Raw genomic sequence first — 23508 nt, 5'->3', positions numbered from 1 at the left:
AGTGGCGAATACGAAGGCACGGCAACCTGTTAACTGGAGAGAAAAGCCCAAGCCAGGCCAGCGCTGCTGTGACCCACCGAGCTGGGGGGGAAGGCAATGCCAAGCGGCATCACGCTGGTGACAGGGGCGCGGGAAATTTAATGACAGGCAGTGCCATGCTGGGGAAGGCGCCGAGCCTTGCCACGGCAATCCGATTACCCCTTTGCCACCCAGGCTTCCCCTGGGCTCCGGCGGGGAGACCGTGGTGTCCTGCCTCCGCTTTGTATTCAGACGGCATCCCCGTCGGTAACGGGTCCCTGTCCGGCAGCGGCGGCGGACGTGGCAGAATGCAGAGGGGCGGCAGTCACCTGCTGCCAGGACCTGCTGTGGTCACCCAGGCCAGGGAGGGGATTTCAGCCGAGCCAGCTGGTGCATCGACCGAGAGGAGCGCTGGTTAGGAGGTCTAAAATGGCACCACCTTCCCGCTCGGTTCTAGTTTGCAGATGGGCATCACACAGTCCCCAGCCCCATGCCGCACAGCTGGCAAGGTGTCAGCGTTCACAAGGCGTCCCTTCCCCAGCACCCAGCCTGAACTATCAGAGCTAGCGAGGGTCACTGGTCCGAACTAAGGAGTGGGAAGCGTAGAGTAGAAAACAGATCTGCAAACTCCAGGGGATTTCTTATTTTCACATGTGCAAGAAGAGATGAGCTGGAAGGGCTACATTTATACCCGAATTGCAAGCATGATTTCCCGGAGGGCTTTCCCTCTCAGTTCGGTGTGACGGTGAGGGCCCTTTGGAAGAACGTGAGTCTGGCTTCGATCCAAAACATCCTCAGAATCCAGGGATCTCTGATGCACCAGCACCGTAAACAGCTTATGTCCAGCCTTTGCTTTGGACTTAATTATTTTGAAAGGCAGTCATTATCAGAACAGAAAGTGAGCCGTAGCCTGAAGACCTGCGACAGCAACCCGGGGTCTTCTGCAACCTCTCTGTGTTAGAATGAGTGCTGGGGAAGGACACGTTGTCCCTTTTTCCAGTCTGGGTCCAATTTCATTTTGTTTCAAATCCTACACAACGCAAAGGTTAAAGGTGATGTGCCCGATCGCAAGGAAATCCCTGTGTTTGGTGTATCACCCCACATCTTGTAACACTATTGTGGTTCTTCCTTGGAAAGACTGATGATGGTTTTTTGCATAAGAAATAAATTTGTGGAGTTTTTATTTTTGTGTTGGATGTACTAAAAGTGGATGTTGTCACTTATGCCACTGTTCCTTTAACTTGCGCTGCTTGACACTATGAATTATTCAGATATCTCTATGATATATAGAAGTGGTGTCAGCATTTTAGGGCATGACTCTCCTTTCTCATGTGCTATAAAATCCCAGTGGCTTCAGTGAGCTATAAAAGGCAAAATCAGGTCCTCAGCAGCATTGCTGTTTTGCAAGCAGAAAATATGCTTTACTACTGAGTGAAGGGTACCAACTGGTCTAGCTTATAGTATAAAACCTGTATGTCCCTGGTGCATCAATACATTTAAGAGCTCATTTGTTCATTTGGAAATGAGAAAGAAGAGTGTAACGAGGACAGGGGATAGTGTAACATCGTCTATTTTCTCTATTGCAGAACTGCTCAGGATTCATCAGCCTCATGCTGCTAATACCAATGGCCTCGTCTGCTTGAATAGCAAGGTGTCTGTTCTGTAGCCACCAGTGCCAAGCCCAAGCACAGAGCTGTGCCAGGGAAAAGGAGGATGTACGTGGAGTGGAGCGGCAGCAGGGGAGCCCCGAAGAGCCCGGGGGGCTGCTGCATCCCCCAGGGCACGGGCTGCTCGGAGGCAACCTGCCAAGCTTGGAGGTTGATCAGGCTGCAACCGCTCGCCATGAAACTGAACGCTCCCTGGGAGCAGCACTAATATTTTTCCATCTTTGTGTTGATTTTTCTTCTGTTTTTCAACCAGTGATGACAAAGAATTCAGTTGAAACTGGTCTAAATTCACTGTCACAGATGGAACAGCACTCACTCTGCCTCACCCAAAACATCTGCGAGGGGTTGTTAGAGTCTTAAGGAAAACACAAATAGAGGCAGCAAGAGAAAAAAACTACGCATGTAATATGAATATACTCCTGGCAAAGCCAGTGCTTAAATCACCAGTGGCTTAAATGCTGCAGGTCTAAATCCCTGGAACTTCCTGGGCCTTGTGCAGCTGCTGGGTGCTGCACACCCAGGAAAGACGAAACTAAAACCTGGGAGTGTTTTCGTCTTGTGGAACAACCTCCTGCAAGTACCTCCAGGCTGTGGAAACCAAGTTCTGTCCCCAGATACATAGAGCTCCCTCCTGTGAGGACTCCATGTAACTCAGGGCAGAATTTGTCCTCAGTGATGTACTCCGATGTCAGGGTAACTGAAGGGTGCAGGTTAGTGATGCCAAGACAGACGTAAAACTTTACCTTCCATTTCTCCCACCCATTTGTTGGATCACCTGTGTTTACAACGGAGTATTTGCAAACGGCAAAGATGTATCAAGCTACCTCTGGCCTTCTTCCCATGTTAGATAGGATGGTAAATATTTTTGGAAGGGATGTAAACCTTAATGCTTCTGGGAAGAAGCCAAGTGGTACCAGATGGCAGAGAGGAGGAAACTCACCCTATGGGCAGGTTTTTCACAGTATTCTCATAAGCATCTGGTATTTGCCACTGGCAGAGACAATACAGGGGCCAGTGCTCTGATCCAATCTGCCTGCCTCCCTATTCCTGCTACTGGCTGATTTCTTGCCTATTCAGAAGAAGCTTCGTCAATTTTTTATTTCTTGACACACACTTGGATTCAGGGTCTCAGTGGCACTCCTCTTTGGGTAGGTGATAGTGGAGGAGGTCACTCAGCTCACCAGCACGTGGCCTCAGCTCATAGGCACGTAGCGATCCTGGTGATTCAAACATTGGAAGAGGAGTTCAGGGATTTTTCTTATTACTTGAAAAAAATCGCTCTGATATTGTACGCAGCCTTCTGACTGCACAATGAAGTTGGATCCCCATCACACACTAAACTAGCAGTGAAATTTTTGCTCTAGCTATTATGTATGAGTTTGGGAAGTGTCAATCACCTGCAGCTCCCAGCTAGGAGCAGCATATGCCTATTGCTTCTTAGGATTTAGCTTCCAGTCCTTTACCAACACACAGATTAGGGATGAGGGAAAACTACTCCACTGTGTTGTAAGAAATGGTTAGAAACTTCTGTGTAAATGAAGTTTTGGTGAACGCTGTGGGTGAGGGGATTTTTATGGTTTTTTTCTACTTGACTCAAACATGCCACGTATGCCTACCCTGTAGCTGCCACGAAGACAAAAGATCCGACTTGGTAGTGCTCCAACAGCCCTGTAAGGGTGCTTGCATGGAGCAGATCTGGACCCAACACGTCAATGTGGAGCTCTTGCGTGAATGCAGGACACTTTGAAATGGGACTGGAAAATAGTTATAGTTTAAGGCACACCTTGAGCACACACATGTCCCATGCCTTCCTTCAATGACCAGCTTTCCACCTCCCCTGGTGTCCAGTTTGGATGCTTTTTTTTTTTGTAGCAGTGTTTAGAGGCTACTGCTTATGCCTTTTGGAGGACCTGTTTTTCTGGCATGGCAAAGAGTTTGCTGGTGACAACCATAATTCTTCTCTGAATATCCTGAAGGCTTTCAAACAAGTTGGTGCATTTTAGAATTTTACTAGCAGTTTCAGGGCACAAAATAGAAAGGCTTTGTGGACGCAAGATGAAACCATCCACTAAAACATCCTACTTTCATAAGGAGAGTGAATGAACTGGATGGCCCAGTTGTATTGCCAGAAGCCAGCATTAAGGAGTGCTGCATAATCTAAGAAACTGCTTTTTCCTCATAGCTCAGCCAGATGGGGAAATGAAGGGATGAAGGCTTTTCACAGGAAGGTTCAGCTGATCTGGGAAAAGAAGGAAGAATGACACATAGCAGTTCTTCAGGTAGCTGCTACCTGGAAGAATGTTCTGGCTGAAAATACTGCTTAATCAGGCTAGAAGAGAGGTACCTATCTTGATAGCCGAGATTAGGAGCATTGCACATTTTTTGTTATCGCACAGCTTTGTTGCGCAAACCGGAGCTCCCACTGTTGCAATCTGGATGCTGTATTTCAAAACATTAATCAAGGATTAGTCCTTGGTGCTGATTTATGAGAAAATACCAATGCCACAGAGGATTTATAACCCATGTAAATGATTCATGGCGTACATATTTTACAAGATGGGTCCTCAGCACGTGTAAACTGAAGCATGGCCTTGATGCACACTCAGCGGTGTGTACTTTCTAGGCTGCCTTGAAAAACCAAGGTCCTGGGAGAATCCCACGGGGATTCCTCCTGCCCCTCTGCCCACTCCCACACCTGATGAGTGGCCTTTGGGAGAGCCACTCCCCTTGGTGTGTGTGTCGGGGGGAAGCAGTAGCATAGACCCGAGTGGTGGTGGCATCTTCTGTAATACTAATGTAGCCCTGTAGAGGGAATGCTTTGGTAAGACTTCAATGAGGCTGTGTATCGCTGTGTTGTATCAGGGACCAAATTCATTCTTTGTGTCACCTGCCGAGTTCAGGAGTTAACATCAAGAGCAATTTTACCCAGTAGGTTGTGTTTTTTTTTTTTCTAAAATTCTTATCATGCTATAATTCGCTTTAAAATTTCATCCCTGACTGAAGAGGGTGGAAGTGTCCATTTGATTCAATGCAAGGGATTGGCTTTGATGCTGCCTTACATGGGCATCAAAAGCTTAAGATGACATGCATATTAAAAGTGCTTTTCACTGGCAGCTTGCAGAAGGCCCCATGGCCAGATGTAGCAAAAGGGAATCTGTAGCGTGTTGTTTACCAACTTCTCCTACGCTTCATCTTAAATCGGCATGGGGAAATCATAACGCCTTCTGAACACCACCGGGAAATGGGGTTTGTTCACTAACACTAAAATCACAAACCCATCAAAAATACTCCGATGTTATGTATTATTTGTGTTGATTAAAAATCTGCTTGCAACACTGGGTTTGCTATTGATCATAAAACTGTGCGCTGACCTAGTCCTTTCCCTCCAAGGTATCAAAGCACTTAAAAATCTACTTCATCCCAGCCCTTGGTTCCACTGTGTCCATAGACCATCTGGGCCACAGTCACTTTCTGGCACCTCCAAGCCTCGCCCCTCTGCTCTAGCATTGCTGCCTTGCCTTTCCAAGATGAAGGGATTTTCCTCTACTGCAACGCAAGGTCCGCCTTGAAGGGAAGACGAGGGAGCAGAACAGGCAACGGTGCATGGTGTCCACTCGATTCAGGTCTTGCTCACTCAAACCCACTGACCCTGTCCTGCTCTCGCTGTTGCTAATGGAGGAGTCTTTCACCAGGTACTCATCAGGACCAGACACCATCTGGACACCCGGCAGCTTCAATGCCACCTCCAGAGCATACAGCCCTCCGGATGCCCAAGCACAGCAGGTCACCATGCTTCAACGGCCACCTGGGCACCAGAATGACAGCAAACCCCTTGCGGATAGTGGCAGGGTGGATCTGTGCCCTTAACACTTCTGAAAGCACAGACATGCCCACCGAGTACTGAAAGCAAGTCTTAATCATCACAGGGCCTTCCTCTGTGGATATTAATAATCTCCTCGCTTCCTCTGAGGAGCCCCCCCATTTGCTGGGCGCAGTCTCTGCAGAAGCATCAATAAGGCTCAAACTTTGAAAGGTTTCACCTAGAAAAAACAGCTTTTCTTGGGAAAAGGATGAAGCAAACATCAGGCAGGCCCAGCAATACACTGCCTGGGCCAGGCACTGCCACGGCGTAGCTGCACCTGTGTCTGTGGTGCAGCCGCCGGAGGCTTCTCCTCCCCTGTTGACTTCTGCCAGCGATGAACGACTGCTCTGCAGGGTCCCCCTGCTCTGCTCCTCCTTCCCCCAGCCACCGGCCGGGGATCTGCTAGTCAGATCAGCGCTTGGGAGGGTCTGGGAGAAGCACTTTCCGCTTCCTGCGGGGAAGGATGTGATTAAAGCCTTGTAAATAAAAGGCTTGGCTCAGAAAACGCCTGGGTGCCTTCAAGACACGTTGCAGCCACGAGCAGCGGCAGCGTGCCCCATTACAGAGGGTGCTACCTTCTGGTGGCCTGGCTCAGGGTGGCGAGAAGCAGGAGACGGGGCACAGCCTGATCACACCCCACGCTGGCCGTGGCCCGTCAGAGGGGGTCGCAGACCCCAGAGGCAGTGACCTCTCGGCACAGACACCTGCTGGTTTCCCCGGCCGAAGGGCTGGCTCTGCTGCTGAGCTGGCAACCTCAGGAGGGGCTGACCGGCCATGGCCGGGACTGCACCTTCTGGAGAGCTGCCACCAAGGTGGGCACCCAGGTCACAGCACAGCTGGTCCCGGGTAGCCCCTTCTTTACCTCCTCGGAGCGATCCCCCCTGAAGGGAATAAACAGGCCTCACCGCTGGCTTGTGCTACGTGATTCCCCCCTCTTTAGGGAACCGCGCTGGGGTGGATATGTGCTAGGGAAGAATTGTCCTCTTCACATCTTCATGTCTGTAGGGCATGTTACCAGGGATCCATCAGCTGCAAATCCCACATGAAGTGAACTAGTGTCCATGCTCTGTCCAAAGCTCCTCTTACCCTCTTGATAATAAAGGGATAAAAGCTACTTTGGGAGAAGAGAAGGGCCAACAGCACCCACAGAGGGGATGAACTCCCCCAGGAGCAGGGAAGTCCTGGTGTTCCGCCTCAGCAGGGAACAAGCAGTTGTCTTAGTTTGTCAAAGGTGTATCGGGGCTCAGAAACCCAGGAGCACAGGCTCATGCAGAAAAACATCCAAGAAACTGCAGCTTTACTGACTGAGACTTAGGAAGATAACACCAAAAGGCAGAAGTTGCAATCCTCCATCCCTCTCCATTCTGATGTTCCCTCCATGCATATGCCCTCTGCTCTGCATCCCTCGCTCTGGCACCAGATTTGATGTTTCTTTATAGCTAGAAGGTGTCTTGACCACCTTTCCAGTGTGGTCAGAAACCTGAGGTTGCTCTGGGTTAACCCTGGAGTCAAATCATTTACCGAGGTTCCTCAGGAACACAAAAATGGCGATTCCCTGGGGCTTTCCAAGGATACTTATGCGGAAAATAGCTGGCAGCGCTGCTCTGTCCTGGTGCATCTTTCATTTTTACAACGCGATACTGGCCAAAAGCAGCCTACAGAGAGATAGCATAGCCCGAGGAAAAGCGTGTTAGCCGAAAAGTCAGGGGATATGAGGCAAGGATATAGGAAATCTGCCTACATGTTGCCTAGGAAATCCACTTTATGAACTTTCCGTACCCTTGACTGGGTTCTGTCCGACGAGTGCATAAGTGATGCTGGCACGCCTGCTCCCGACGGGAAGGACCTGGGCAGATTTTACCGAGGAATAAATAAGCGGTATCTGCACCTTCAGGGCAGCTTCCTCCCGCACCTCTGAGGTGTGAAGGAACATGCCGGCCCCGGGAGCAGAGAGGCGGCGGGATGCTGGAGCCGGCTCCTTCAACCTGCAGGCTCTGGCCGAGGCAGGAGGGCCCCGGGGACAAAGGCGGCGGCCCCAGGGGGAGGGCGCCCGGGCAGCCGGGCAGAGCGGAGCGGCGCCGGGCCCCGGGGACAAAGCCCGCGGCGGGAGGGGGTCAGCAGCGGAGCTGCCCGGGGAGATCCCGCTCCGCTCCCGGCCCGAGCCGGCCGCCCGCGGCTCCGGGTCCCCCTCCCCGGCGCCTGGCGAGAGCGGGGCCGGGGCCGCTCCGGCGCCGCTTCCCCCGGCCGCCTGCCCGGCGGGCGCGTTTTCCTGCCTGTCCAACCCCACCCTTCCCCGGGCTGGTGCTCCCTCCGGTAGTTTTTCTTTAAAAAAAGGAAAAAACCAACAACAACAACAACAAAAAAGGCAAAAAGGGGGGGTGGAGGACCCGGGGGGGGGGGGGGGGCAGCGGTGAGCCGGCCCCGGCTGCGGCGGGCGGGCGGGCGGAGGGAGGGGGGGAGCGGCCCCGTCCCTTTGTACCTGCCGTTTGAAGGCGCCAGGCGGCCCCGCATTGGCTGCGGCGGCCGCGGCTCCGGTAACCCGAGCCGGCGGCGGGGCGCGGCGCGGCGCGGCGCACCGGGGCCCGGCCAGCGCCTAGCCCGGCAGCCACCCGGGGGGGGCGGCGCTGGGCTGGGCTGGGCTGGGCTGGGCTCGGCTCGGCTCGGCTCGGCGCGGCGCCCCTCCGCTCCGCCGCCAGCAGCCGGCTCTCCTTCTCCGCCGCTCGGCTCGGCTGGGGCAGGGCCGCGCCTCCCTGCTCGGCAGGAGGTGGGACCAGCCCCGGCGCTGCCGCCCGCCTCCTCCGTCCCTCCGACCCTCCCTCCCTCCCGAGGGCTGAGCCATTCCGGGAAGGCGCCGGCTCCCCCACCGCTCCTCGGCAGCGCCGCACCGGCATCGGCCGCCGCCGCGCCGGGCTCGGCCCCAACGTCGCCGCGGAGCTGCGGGCGAGCTGCGGCGGAGCGGGGCAGCGGCCGCGGCGGCGGGTGCGCGGCGCCCGGTCTCCCGCGGCGGGGAGCGGCGGGCGGCGGGCGGACAAGTGGACGGAGCGCCCGGGAACGGGGCGGGGGGTGGCCGGCCGCCGCGTAGTTCTTTTGCCCGGGGTAAGTTGGCCGATCCCCTGCGGAGGCTTCGCCTGGGGGGGGGGCAGAGCTTGGCTCCCGGCTCCCTGCCGGCCCCAGCCCCCTTGGGGGGGCGCCTTCTCCCCCACCCCGCTTCCCCCCCCCATCCCCCGGTTTTGTTTTTTTTTTTTTTTTTTTTTTTTATTTTTTATTATTATTATGGGGTCTTTGGGGGAGCAGATCTTCCAGTCCAGCGTTGCTCTTCGTCGTCGTCCAACGCTCTGCGGAGAGCTATAATATTTCTTCGCCGAGATGCTGCAGTGAATTTTAGTCCCAGGAAATCAGGCGAACAAAATAACCCGAGTAACCCGAACCGTTTGTTACCGTGTGAGAGCAAACGCTGCCTAGGCACAGATGATGGCAAAAAATTCCCTGGAGGGGTCTAAAGAAGACCTGAGCAAAATTTCGGAAGAGGAGATGCTGAGGTGGAGCAAGGAAGAGCTGGTGAAAAGACTGAGGAAAGTGGAGAATGAAAAGATGAACTTAATGGTGGAACACGGCAACTTAATGAAGGACGTGAACCGGCGGCTGCAGCTCCACCTGCACGAGATCCGCGGGCTGAAGGAGGTGAACCAGAAGTTGCAGGACGACAACCAGGAGCTGAGGGAGCTCTGCTGCTTCTTGGACGACGACCGGCAGAAAGGCAAGAAGCTGTCGAGGGAATGGCAGCGCTTCGGGAGGCACACGGCCAGCGTGATGTGGAAGGAGGTGGGCATGTACCAGCAGAAGCTGAAGGACCTGGAGGCCAGGCAGGAGACCCTCCTGCGGGAGAACGTGGAGCTGAAGGAGATGGTGCTCATGCTGGACGAGGAGCGGAGCGGGGCCGGCTCGCGGAGCTCCATCGACAGCCAGGCCAGCCTGACCAACCTCAACGGCGGCTCGGCCACCAGGGACGTGGGGGACGGGAGCAGCACCTCCAGCACGGGCAGCGCGGGCAGCCCCGACCACCATCACCACCACCTCCACCACCACAAGGCCGGCGACAGCAAGGCCGGGGCCATGCGGAGGTCTATGGACGACCTGTCCGCGCCCCTGCACCACCGGAGCATCCCCAACGGCCTCAACGGTGAGCCTCTCCCCCCTCCGCCGGCCTTGCCCTGTGCCGCCTCCCCTTGGCCCGTCCGGTGCCCCTTGGCTGCGGGGTGAGGGATGCCAGGGGACGGGAGACCTGGCCACCCGTCCTCGGTGGCCCCTTCGGGAGAGCAGCCCCGGGGACCGGGGAGGGCACCCGGGGGCGGGGCCGGGGGCGGTGGTGATCCTGGACTGTGGTAGCGACGTCTGGGGCCGAGGGCTGGAGCCTTTTTTATCTGGAGGGTTGAGCTTTTGGTTGGTTGGTTTGGTTTGTTTTGGTTGGGGTTTTTTTTTTTTTTTTTGTTGACAAAAACCAGCCGGAGTCTTGAGGGTTAAACGAACACTGGTTTTCCCATCTCCTCCTCCTCCCTCTCTCTCCCCCTTCAAATACTTTGATTTACCTTTGGCTTGCTTGTTTGCTAAGATTGATAAAGAGCCTGGATGAGACCGGGGAAGCATCCGATGAAGGTGCAGGTCTGCCCCACAGAGCATCACCTGTTAGCTCCATGGGCTCTCAGGGCAGGCTGGCTCTGGCACGCTCAGCAGTCTAGGAGAGGTGCAACTCGTCTTCCCCATCATTCCCCCGCTCCACTTCAGAAACTGAAGGTTTGTTTGTAGAGAAGAGATTGCTCTCAAAGAGACGCTGTACTCACAATTTTGTTCAGCCTAGTCATTAAAGTTAGAAACAAGCTCCACTGTGAAATCGTGCCAAGCTTCCTCTGACAGTTTGTATTCAAGCAAAGTTTCTCCTGTTGTCTAATAGTGATCAGGCATTGAAACAGTAATATTGGAATATCTTTAAGATGGAGATTTTTTTTCTCTTTTGAAACCAAAAGGACCAAATACTTGACTTCTAGAAGGAGTGGTTTGGCCAAGAGCGTTCAACAGGAATCAAACCAGGCACGGATCTAATTAGTTGTTGTATGTGAGAGTCCTTTTAACGTTCTTAATCCTGTTTTCCACCCAGAGAGGACTATTTTCCGGTGGGGGTACCCCTTCCCCTCCTGCAAGCACAGAGATGGGGCTGGAGCCCCAGAGGTTGGCTCTGACTGCTGTCAGCAGTGGATGTGTTTACCAGACAACCGTGCCTTCAGCTCCCTGAGCTTTGGTGGCCCTGGTGGGACCAGGGAGCGCTGGTCCTTTTTCTGGTGGTTTGTGGCAAGTCCTTATGCCCCAAGAGATCTGAGGGCATGCAGCACCGATCAGCCCAGTTCTCAAGTTCATGAATTTGCCATGCGCGGTCCTGTTGTTGCAGCTGTGTGTCTCCACTCACAGCTGGAGGTGTTTGGGCCACCTCACCCAGTAGACAGGGATTGCTGGTTTCAAGGGTGATCCAGTCCCCAGGTGTTGCAGGGTACAGCTAGCATCTTTAAATGTTTGTTGTTTTTTTTCTCTCTCTCTCTCCCCTAGTGCTGCGTAACTCAGAAGTATCTGGTTTGTAAATCTGCACATAGCTTCTGCTCCTGATGTGACTTGACTTTGTTTTCATAAAGCATTGATTGCTCTGCACAGAGGCCCGGAGAGCACTTGGCAGATATTGAATGTGCCGTTGCTGTTTTGGGACAGAAGGGGTTTGCAGTTCTGATTTGTGAACCTTAGACCAGTGCCTTTTAGGTATCTATAGCTGACTAGGACAAAGCCAGTTGAATTCATTCCTGTTAAGCCAGGGCTCTTGTGCAAATGGGACACCACCACGGCCTCAGAACTGTCCCTTAAATCCCGTGTGAGGCACCGTGGGATTCTTCACATGGGATTCAAGTCACCCCTGTCTGCGTGAAGAGGGAAGTCTGCTTGCAGAGCTCAGTCCTCACTGCCATCCTCAAACACTGTGTGTGGGACGGTGCACAGCACCATCATTCCGAGGGGACCGAGAGCCGAGTCTCATGTCCTGCCCTGTGTAGGGTAAGTGTAGGGAGGGGTGATAAAGCATCTGCACATTGTCTGTGTTTCCATGCTGCCTCTGCACCCTTTCCCCTCCTCCTGTATAGAAAGGAGGAGTATGGGCTCAAGCATTTCAGATGTGACCTTAGGTTTTAGTGACTGCTGCTTTTGGGGTGCCTGTGGAAGATGGTCTCTGTGGGAAGCACTGAAGCTAGCTCTTTGCTGGGAACCTGCCTGGCTTCAGTTCTGAGGGTGGGACAGATATGATGAGCACTTTTAAAGCTAATAACCCTTGTAAAGGTGCAAACAAGCCTGATCTCCCCACTTAGGTAGTGAAGCCGTAAAATGACTTGAATAGCTGTCATTCTCAGATAGCATCGGTATTCAGCAAGGCCATTTCCCTGCCTGTGCCTTTGGAAATGCCTCTCAATACATATGCAAATACAAAGCTTATCAGGCCCCTTTTTTGACTGACAGCAACAAGTCTGGGAGGAGGCTTGCCTGGGACCAAGCAGCAATTCTGTTAAGGCTGTGACAATGTGGAAGAGCAGGGCAGGTGAACGGGAGAAACAAACCCAGGAGAACGCAGAGTCAGGTGGCAGTGGAGCTGTCAGGGAGCTGCCCTGGCAGCGAGCATCCTTCCAGGGCTCCTGGTGCCATCTCTGCCTTCCGTGCACGCAGCTTGGATCTCAGCCTTTTTGTACTCTTTTCCTGATGATTCCCCCCCACCCCCCGGCATAAAACGGAAGGGAGGAAGAGGAGAAAGTGTGGCCTTTCATTTTTATGTTGCAAACTTCCGTCTGGTTTGCTGTTGTCTATGTCTTTAAAACACTGGGTAACTAAACGGTAGGTAAAGCAGAAACTGCCGGCCGGCTCAACTAATACGGCAATAAACAGCCCTCATGTACTTTCTTACAGAGGGTGGAGCGGGATCTCAAATGCATGCAGGGCAGAATTTAGCATCTATGGTAAGAACACAGCAGAAGCCTTGGACAACTGGTGGAGGCAAGGCACGGTGAGCTGTTTGCTAGAGCACTTTTGCATATGGAAAAGCTGAAAAGTCCTGAAATGTGCTGCCCCTGCTAGTGGTATCAGCAGGGCTTTGTGTGGTGCTCTGCTTTTCTAGGTATTAAGCAGGACTGCTTCACTTGTTTAGTGCTTTTCTAAAGGAGTCAAGAGTATGGCGACTGTTAGATGCTTCTAGGGAGGTAGCTTTTTAATGAAATCTTAGCAAGCAAAGGTGGATTAAGTATTTCTCATTGTCTCTTAAGCAATCCTTTGGAAGTGAGTTGGTAAACCAGGGCTTGATTTATTGGCCCCAGTGACCCACACAATGTGAGGTCATGAACTCTAGTTTTGTAACATGAATTAAGTATAAATGGTATGAGTTTAAAAAACGAAAAACCAAACCAACCTGCTATCCACCTTCGCTTCACTTCTCTGAAGTCTGTTTACTTTTATAAACTGGCTTTTTGGAAGTTGATAACCTGGAACCTGATGATTAATTATCTGCTTGTGGAAGATAAGGTAAGAAATACAGCTGATAATGTGAAAATGGCTAATATTAGATCACACATGTAATCTTACACAGCTCTGGATGTTCTGCTGAGAGCCAAGAGGAAGTCTGCTCAGTCTGAAAGTAAATGGTGTTTCCAGTCTCCATGTGTGAGCTGGGACCTCGGCTGCAGGACAGGGGCATCTCCAAGCTATGTGACGGGAACTGGCCACTTGCATCCATGTTGAGTGACATGCCGCAGTTCCCATAAATCTACCCACAGATCCAGGGCTGAAATCCAGGCACAGTCATTGTGTTGTGCTTGTGAGTGCTTTGGCTTCCTTTTGTGTGCACGGCAGGATTCTCTGTGTGCATAGGTGGTCTTTCTGCCTGTCCAGCTTTAGGCAGCCCCATTGGGGCGATGGCTATTGCTACTGCCTGGTTCCTGCCAGAATAAAATTTCCCCCAAAAACTGAATTAAAAAAAAAAGACAGCCACACTGGGTGATATTAACAGGACCAGGGGGAAGGAAAAAGCCTTCAGGTACCATAGGATATGTCCCTGGACTGGGAGGTATGTGGGAACATTGGGAGGAGTGACTTGAAGCTCCCTGAGGCCAGGGCAACAGCTTCCACTGGTTTTAGCCTTATCTGGATCTGACTGGGACAACTGTTTATCCATCTGCAAGCCTGGAGGCATACAGACTCACTAGCTGGTGATGTGCCTGGGACAAAATCCTGTGCATGCAGGCAAAGCTTTCAGGCTTTAATTTCCAACCCCCCCCCCCCCGCCCCAGCAACTGAATGTTGTTAGAACTTCTCCTTCACCTTCCACTGAAGCTGTTTGCTCTGGGTTCCCAAAATGGGCATTTGCTTTATTCCAGTTGGGTAAAATGTTAATGCATTTTCTTTATCAATGTGAACAGTTGTTTTGTTTTGTTGTTGTTGTTTTTTTAATTTTTAAAACACTTAAGTCAACACTTAAAAAGTGGTCAGAGAGGCCCAGAAGAAAGACGTGGATATGGCAGATAGCCTGTAGTAGCAGAGACATTAATCCGTGGCCTCTTGCTGTTGTCTGTTCCAGTGGAAGAAGAATGGTCTCGCCGGGTGAGGGGGTGGGAAGATCTCTGCTTCTATTGATTCCCACTTGTAAATGTCCACATATTTACCTAGAGGGTACGATATATTACAGTTAAAATGGTGGCAAAGAGAAATGGCTGTTCCCTGTGGGTTGGTATTGATCGGACATGCAGCTACCCTGTACTTATTTCTCATCTTCTTCACACACCCTCTAGGCCAAAGTCCTTTGTTTTTATTAGCTTATTTGTAATCAATATATGTATTATTTACTGTGACGTATTAATGAGGCCTTTGAGATGAGAAGATGCAGGGGCAGAAGCAAAGGGTGAGGTTCATCCCATTTAATCTGAGATATCTCCAATATAGACTTTAACGTCTGCATCCCCTTGGGCTTCCTTTATTGGCCATGTGGAGAAAGGCACTTCGGTGTCATGATTTATGTCAGCTATGTCTGCTTTGGAGGGAGAAGAGTTGTACGCTAATTGTGCTCTTTCTGCTGATGGGAAGGTAGCCTGGATGGCTAGTTTATATGCAACCATCTAAAGTCAGGTGAGATCAGTCCTATTTGAGGTGTTATGGTGACCACTGTCCACTCTTCCAGTGCAGCTGTGCTAGTAGCCCTGGTGAAAGAGAGGAAATCGCCTTTCTCGGTACCAGTCAGATGTCACCCCTGGTAGTTCCCACGCTGCCTGGGCACAGCAGCCTGGCTCAGAGAAAGCCCTCTTCTCTGCGATGGAGACCTGTCAGAGCTCAGTGGTCCCTGCTGTGCTTAAGCAGAGGTTTGGGTACTTGACCAATTAATATCTTTCTTGTATCAAGGGCACTTTGCATTCTCTGAACATTGCTTTAACTTTTCTTTTTTTGATACTGCCATATTTAACCTGTCAGTATTTTTGGTGCTCTAGGCTGCGATGTACAGGTTCCTTGTGATTAAGCCAGGAAACCTGCCCTGGGCTGGTACACTATATGTAAGACCCCTGTAGAAAAACCTGTTTCCATCTCTTCTGTAAGTCAATGAGTTCTGCTAATAGGTTTATCAATGCTGAGGTCTCAGACACTAAGGGTATGGCTTGAGTTTCTTGTAGCCAGTAGTTGTTGACCACTTGTCCAAGGGGCTTCAGTGGACTTGAGGCATCTTTGTCATTGCGCGCTCCTGGCTTCGTGCTGGGGCACAGCCTGTGTGCTAGCTGCTATGCTCCCAAACTTCAGGGTAGCTGGTGTCCCTGAAAACAAGGCTCAAGATGCTTAAACTAGGTGCTAAAATTGGGCCATATCTAGAAATATATTCTCCATAGTAGTGTCTTCTAATTTTGTTTTCCACTTTCAATTTTCTAGAGAGGTAGCTTGTTCTCAGCTGTCCCGTTGAAGGAAAAAACTTGTATTGATTAAAAGACAATTTTCTATGGGCCTTTGATGGAATTATCCACTTACACTTGTCAAAAGCAATCAAAATAAGGGGAATAAACTGTGTTGGTTACATGTAAATGATTTGGTCCTCTGGAGGCATTTCATCAAATAAAGCTGAGGATCAAATTAAGTGGTGATCTAATTAAGTGGCAGGCATGGGAACCCAAAATGCAGCCTTGGCAGGTGTTACACTCGGTGGGTGTGTGCGGAGATGAGGGACATGAACACTAACACTAACAGAAGTGTTACATCTGAAAGCTCGAGGGTTAATGCTTTTGTGGGGACAAGGCTGAGCACATCCATGCAACCTGGGTGATACTGGAGGCCCAACCTGGGAGGCACTGGGCTTTTATTTGCCCCGGAATGGCTGTGGCTTTGCTTGCATCTCACACAGACTTATCCATGGCAGGGTCTGCTGATGTTGTCCCCTCGGGCTGCCCTTGTGGCATCCTTCTGTACTGGGGCTGCCCTTTGGAAACTCTGGGATGGGCAATGGCTGATCTCACTGGGAGGAGAGATGGAGGTGAGGTGCTTAAACGTCTGGTATACTGCATTAGAAAGTATGGAGCGAGGCAAATGGAAAAATTTGTAAGCCCATTTAAAATACGCTGAAAACGCTTGACCCCAGGAAGGCTGAAGTTCTTTTCATGCTCTTACTCAGGCCTTAATGCATCCCACTGCAAAACACACGATGTTGCTTGCCTGGAACAGGGAAGGTTTGGGGGCCGCACTTCCAGTTTTCCTGCGAATTAGCAGCGACTGGCTGGGTTTGCTTTTGCATTCTGTATTTTTAACCTGACTTTTTGTCTGCCAGCCAGAATTCATCCTGCCCTGTCGCCAAATGTCATCATCCCCTTGTGGTTAACTTGCTGCAATTCATGAAACACTTGGCTGCCATAAATAGTTATGTGCAGAGGTTCCTCCACACGCGGAGCGGGCAGAAATTTGCAGGCAGCGCTGCTAGGCACTCGCACACTAACATGTCCACCAAGAGAAAGTTGACCCACTTCTGCAAATAGATAACTCCTGGCAGAAAAAGTAACACTGTCTCAGAGAATCTGTCTTCCCCTTGCCTACTGAATTGTGAAGCAAAGAGCAAGCCAGCTCCATTTTCTGAATTAGCAGCAATGTGAGCACCATACTCCCCATTGAAATGAGAGTGTGTAAATCAGCCCTTGATCTGAGGAGGGCTTAAAATGGCCACAATTCATTTGTGATTTTTTTTTTTTCTCAATATAATGACTGCTTTTGTTAGCGAATGAGGTGTGTGGAGTTCAGGACTCAGCTGCTCTTAGGCATTGGGAAACATTTATCACCATGGCAGTTGAACGCTGCTGTACAGGTTATTTTGAACACTTTTCTCGTGACTCATGTCTGGGCCGAGACCGTTTATGCCAGGTTGCTTTGGTCCCCATGCATGCAGGCATATGTATACTCTTCCTTCCCTTAAATTGCTTTTTGCCTTGGTATTTGGCCCTCTCGGGAAGCTCACTGCTTGTACTGACTTCTTACATCTCCAAGCAGTGGTGCTGCCAATTGTTCACCTTGCTCAGGGACTCTCCTACAAAGGTTCTTCCTGAAAGATAGTCCTTGTGAAATAGATGACAGGTTATTTATCGGTTAGATTTGAGACTGGGGGACTCCAAAGCACTGTGCTAAGCGCTGTCAGTATTGGGGCCGTGTCGCCTGGCTTAGCAAGTGGCTGTAGACCCTCCACTTCAGGGATCTTGTGGTGAGATTGAAGCGGTCCTAAATCCGATGTGAATTATCTCGTCATCCGCGTGGGCTTCTCCTGCAGGCTTGTAGGGCAGGATGTCTCCTGTTTGCCTGGGGTGGATGTGGTGGGAGAGGGCTGTGGTGTCTGTAGCGGAGGGAGCACTGGCGGCGAGTGCCGGGCTTATGGCATCAGGGCTTTGGCCAGCTGTAAACCGCAGTCGCAGGGTGACACGCTAGCTGTCTTGTGTGGTTGTGTCAACCCCGGCTTGCTGGCAGAATTAGTTCAATCAAAGCTGGAGCGCTCTGAAAAGCCCTTCAGACGTTGCGCCGTCTGCCAGCTCCGTGCAGTGACGCTCAGCGCTGCATGCTGCTGCTTTTCCCCCGTTTCATCCCCCAACTCCTCTGCTCCTGGGGTTTCATTTGCAGGCCAGGGAGTCAGCGGCATTTAAATGTTTGTGGGAGATGGAGGATGGAGCGTGTAACGCAAATGGATGGAGCAGGGCTCAGACTGGGACGCAAGAAGGGATACTTTGCTGCTGTTCAAACTGTCTCCCAGGCGGTAGGATGCTTCAGGGCTGCCCGTGCCTGGGGTTTGGCGGCTGTGTCTGACCTGCCCGTGCCTTCCTGGGACAACGGAATGAGGGCACGTGGTGCTGAGAGCCCCGCTTTGGTGAGGAGAGGGTGCTGCTCTGTCCTCTCGCTGCAGAAGACCCATGGAGAGGAAAGGAGCGGGCAAAAGGACCACTCAAAGTAGAGCAGTAAAACCAAACCATTATTTCAGAAAAGAAGAAAAAGTAAGCCTTACAGCATTTCCAGTCCCCAAAGCTTAATATTTCTATGGAAACCAAAGCAGCAGGAGGCTTGCTGTCAGTCTCTGATCTAGCGGGGTTGACTAGATTTAAAAAATGTTTGTCCTTCCCCACATCTTCCATCCTGGATCATCTGAAGACAGGTTTGCTGCATATCACAAATGCAAGGTTAAAACCTGCATTCGTGGTTTCCGACTCTCCATTAAGTGCTAAGCAGTCTCTGGAGGGTTGGCATCCATCTTCCATCTGCAGTTTTTTACTTGCTAAGGTACATTTCATTCACTCTCTGACACTGATAATGCCTTGTCCTATAAATGCCACTCCTGTGACACCATGCTCCTTGAAGGATGGCTGTGACTTTGTATCAGGCCGTGGACCATTCAGTGGTGTGGTACATCTCAGTGCCCAGTGAAGTTACAGTGGGGACACTGTTCCTCCTTCTTCCCCAGCTTTATGTGCTGAGCATGACGCCATATGGTCTGAAATATCCCTTGGGTCAGTTGGGGTCAGCTGTCCTGGCTGTGTCCCCTCCCAACTTCTTGTGCACCCCCAGCCTGCTCCCTGGTGGGGTGGGGTGAGGAGGCCCTGACTCTGTGTAAGCACTGCTCAGCAATAACTAAAACATCCCTGAATTATCAACGCTGTTTTCAGCAGAATCCAAAACATAGCCCCATTGTAGCTACTGTGAAGAAAATTAACTCTATTCCCAGACAAAACCAGCACGGACTTGAATGGAGTTAAGACTTGGACTCTTTACACTTGCTTTAGTCTTTCATTCAGAGAAAATCCATAATGTCTTTAATCTCCAGCAATGGACATAATCTGGTTTATTTAGGTAATAGTCCACTTGATTTTTGTGTAGCCAGAGGACTATCCCTGATTATATATGTGCAGCTATTTACCATTGTCATGTTGATGTTTTCACTGGTTTCCCCCCATTTTTTGTTTATAGTAGGATCTACTAGAAATGGCTCCAAGACAACCTACATGAAAGTCCACTGCTTTATGCCAGAGTAGCATTGTCAGATGCTAGCAAAGTATCAGTAATAAAAAATAACTCATTTTGGTTGATGACGAATCTTTTTCAGCTCCTAACAAAGGTGTTAAAAAAATATCTTATTTTTATGTACAATCTTAAAGCTCTTTTGTGATGTACAGTATTCTTTTGTCTTCCTGGTTTCATTTTCTTATCTCCCTTACTGGCATTTGCAGTCTCATATTTATATATTTCCCAGCAGCTGAATATGACTTTGATCTATGCTTTGGATCTGCGGAGCTTTTAATCCCTTTCCACTGAGTTAAAAGCTTGTTTGCTGTTGAATGTGATACGTAGTTATAGGTTATATGATCTTCACCAGCGGCTCATGCATTGCACAAAGATGGCATATTGTGAAAAACTCTGATAAAATGTCCCCTTGTTCGTTTTCCTGATTGCAACTCAAACCCAGCATGGGACTAAGTCAGTCGTTCGCTCCTGTGCAGACTGCTGATACACCTGTCCTTTGCTGTTACATATACCTATGTACTCGCTTGCTTTATTTCAGTTATTCATTCATTTCTTTGTGATGTTTATTTTTGAAGCTACAAACCCGTTGAGTACTTCAGCCAGTGCAGCAGGCTTTCTGTCTTCCAATTCTGATAACACTTGCGGTGTTTTCCCTTTTCATCTTCTTAACTGCTTGTTAGACCTCTTAAAAGATGGGTATCAGTTTTTAAAGCCTGTGCATTTATTCCTCTTTGATGTCCTGAAACACGATAATGTACACCTTGTTTGTGGAGATCTTCTCTTCTGGAGTGGCTGCAGGTTCCATCTCAGGAAAAATGATGATTTCTGCAGCTCTCAGAGTCCTCCAGGCTGTGCTGATGTAGCTGCACCTGTGTGACTGTATTCAATCATCTTCTGAAAGTTGTTCTTTTTGAGGTTTTGGTGTAGCTATTTGCTTTCTGGATTCTGAGCAGTTTATTTGGAAGTCTCCCATGCTTGTCTCCTGGCCTCTTGTAAAAATATGGTCCTCTTTAAGACTATTGTTTTAGGTGTAAGCTTTAAAATAACGAAGGATGGATGGTTTTGCAACTTAAAGCACTGGATGGGGACGCAGATTTGGTGGCTTTCTCACTGTGACATGACTTTCTGATGTAGTCTTAGGTAAGTGATGTGATCTGTGGTTCTCCTTTTATACAACCAGGATAATAGTTTTCCTTCATTTTCTCAAAGTTTTTTGTGGTTCATTGGGTCATCTTATAACATGCTCATACAGTGCTCAACACAATTAGACCCTTACCTCCGATGGGGCCTCTAACCATTGCTATGATACCAGTGATAACAAACAACACAGGTTTTGAGTTATAATTAGCTAGCAAAGAAGGAGCAGCCTTTATAGTAACTCCAGACATTTCTAATTCCCAGTTTTGGAGTTGCTTCAAATCCTGTTTCAACTTTCCTGGGATAAAAGCACTTTACGTGTTGGGGTGCTTCTTTCTGTATTGTGTATACTTCTCAGGACCACAGGATGATGAAGTATGGACAGTCTCCAGCCAACTGTCAAAACCAGAAATTTGTCAAATAATAATAATTCTTCTCCCAGATGAGAAGAAGCAAAGTAAGATAAAGAGCAGTGTTTATCTCTCCACAGCCAGAGACAAGTGCAGAAAGATGCTGCTGCTGTCACAGCAACAGGTTACCTTGATATCTTTCAGAGAGTAGGGACAGCATTTGTTGTTATTTCAGCTCATCCCATCTGCACTGCCCAGATGAGTATCATATTATAGATGTGTATTTAAAATTCTGTTTATCTGGCAATCTAGTGCAGTTTCAGCTGAGGTGAAGAACCACAACTGTGAAGCGGAGAGGTCCTTGTTGTCATGTTGCTCCCTGTGTCACTGCAAAGCAGTGGTGTCTTTGCCATAATTGCTGAAGACACCTTTCTTCTTTCCAATTAAATTCTTACCTCATCACTTGATAGCTCTATTTCTGGTGCTGGTAATTTGGTAACTCCTAACAAACCCTGGCTGAAAAGTCATCAAAGTCACTCTTGGGTGTGAACCCAATGTTTCTTAAGCATCTTTGGTTTTTATTCCCATATGTGTAGTGGAATTTGTATGGAGGATCTATTTGTCAGCGTATCGCTGAATTGTTAGGAGTATGACAAGACCATAGTAACTCTTCCTAGGCAATTATGTATGAAGGGTTGTCAGTATGAGTAGCATGGGAAGTTAAAAGCCTTAATTTTCATTTGGAATTGAAACCCTAATGACTTTCCACTCCCACAGCTCATAAAAACCTTGTTTCAACCTCAAGTTGACCAAGAAAAGGGGGGGGGGGGGGCTTTTATTGCAGATTCTTTTGCTCAGGATTTTTATGAAAAAGCAGATTTATGAGTCACTGTTCTTTGTATAAAAGATAATTACTGGAGTATGAACCTCAGAAAAGTGACATTTTATGACTTCGCCGCTAGCCACGCAGTGTGAGCTTTTGCTTTCTCTCTTTTCAGTTAGTTAAGTTAAACAACATCTTGGTTTGAAAGGACTAATTATATTCCTGTTTGTTGTTTGCCTTGTACGCTAAATGTTTTCTATATGTAAAGCTAAGCAGTGGGGTGGGAGAGAGAAAGGGTTACCCCAAATGAATGCTATTTAATTATTTAAAATGATGGGTGTAGATCCTGTGGGGTTAAGTGGATTGTCGTATTCAGCCACATCCATCACTTGCATTGTAGTAAGGAAGAGAAACTGGATCACGCAAATCCTTTTGTAAAGCCTAGGAGCGTAATTAAGTTCCTCTGGAAATTTGTTCTTTAAAAACACATTCCTCTAAACAGCAATGTTGTTTAATCCATGCTTAAATGTAAAGCTATGTGTTTATCCACTTCTGTGTGTTTTGTTGTTTTTTTTTTTTCCTGTAAAAAAAAGTAAAGGGCGCATTTTGTAATGTAATAGCATCTGCTGCCTAATGCAAGTGAGACCTGAGGGTGGGTGAGTACGTAGAGATGGCATGTGCAGGTCACAGTCAGTCCTGCTTTGGCTCTGCGGTGGGAGGTCAAGAGTTTGCACAACAGCAAGTGATCTGGAGCATCTCCGCTGTTGGGGATCCACCTGAGATACCTGAACAGCATCTTCTGTTCAAAGGACAGGTGCTCAGCATTTTCAGGGTATTAAGTATTCTGAACATGATTCAGACTTTGCTCTTGGCAGTATCTGAGGGGACTAGCTAATTTTCTTGGCCATGGGGCTGTGTACTTGAGCAAGCGTCACTGCAGAGCTGTAAATGCCCTCCGTCTGTGACAGCATAGGTCCAACAAGCTTTCTGATCCCACAGCTGTGCAGACAAGTCTGCTCGGAGTCCTGCAAGATGAGGAACGGATCACGTAAACAGCAGCTGATGCAGTTGTTGGAAAGGCCTCTGTTTTTCCTTTCAGCCCGTTATAGCTTCTTGGCCAGGTTGGACAGGGAAGGTTTCCGATGGAAAATCGGCTGCCCTGTCCTTTCATTCTGCCTTATTTGGATAAAAATTAGAGGGCTGTCCTTTTTAAATTTTTTTTATTTGGCAGTTCAAAGTGAAGCAAATGCAATATTTTTGGGAAAGGCTTGGAACTGGCCTTGTAAAAGGAATGTTACCTAAAGGGTAAAACTCCCTGACTCTGTTATGTTTAAGGATGGCGATATTTGAATTTGACCTTTTATTTTTAAATGAGAGATTTCATATCTGGATTTAAACCAAACCCGTATCAAACACAAAGGGACGGGGTTGTTCTGTCAAAACCAACATCTGTAGAGCTGGAGGGAAGGGCTGGGCGGTATGGAGTGCCTGGCCTGGCCTGGGGGGCTGTGGAGGTGCCGACCCCCTGGACCTGCTGCAGGAGGGTAGAGAGTAAGAGAGCAGTTGAGGGGAGAAGTTCTGTCGAGCTCAGATGAAGCTCTCAAGCAGCCCCTGTGCTGAGCTGGGGGGGGAGATGTCCTCACGGTGGGTGAGGGTGGGCAGCAAGAGTTGCCTGCCTGGCTCAGGGTGGAGTTGGAGACCACTGCAAAACGGTGTGGCAGCAGCCCGAAGGAGGAGATGGAGTAAATGAGTCCAAAGATGTGGTTTGGGAGCTAGCTGTTATTTTTAACTGCCGATTTCATTGAACTGGATTGAACTCCCTTCAGCACAGCATTGATGATGGTGCCTGGAGCTATAAAGATTGTATTTTGATCAGCAAGTCAAAAGCAAGTCTACCACTAGTTATGAATACATTTTCAGAATTGCAAGCAAAGGAGATCCCAGAATAATAATGGGCAGAAAAAGTTGCCGGAAGGAACCAGTTTCCTCAATAAATGCTGGAGGAGGTGTAGACCTGAACTTTGCACTCCTTCCCATCTCAGCTTTTAAAAATGTGCAAGCAGATCTAGTACC

The 23508-nt window shown here is 49.5% G+C and overlaps 1 protein-coding gene across 1 annotated transcript in view; it reads left to right on the top strand.

The window, feature by feature from the left end:
• Positions 1–8238: 8238 nt before the first annotated feature.
• The window catches only part of CCDC85C (coiled-coil domain containing 85C), a 114388-nt gene continuing 99118 nt past the window's right edge, over positions 8239–23508 (top strand). The window contains exons 1-2 of the mRNA XM_049828941.1: positions 8239–8643; positions 8842–9727. Of these exons, the coding sequence (XP_049684898.1) occupies positions 9016–9727 (712 nt within the window). The 5' untranslated portion in view covers positions 8239–8643; positions 8842–9015. The remainder of the gene's footprint in view (positions 8644–8841; positions 9728–23508) is intronic.

The sequence above is a fragment of the Accipiter gentilis genome, chromosome 25 (assembly GCF_929443795.1).
Source record: "Accipiter gentilis chromosome 25, bAccGen1.1, whole genome shotgun sequence".
Classification (NCBI taxonomy): domain Eukaryota; kingdom Metazoa; phylum Chordata; class Aves; order Accipitriformes; family Accipitridae; genus Astur; species Astur gentilis.
Note: the sequence above shows the minus strand (reverse complement) of the source record. Positions and strands in the feature narration are given on the sequence as shown.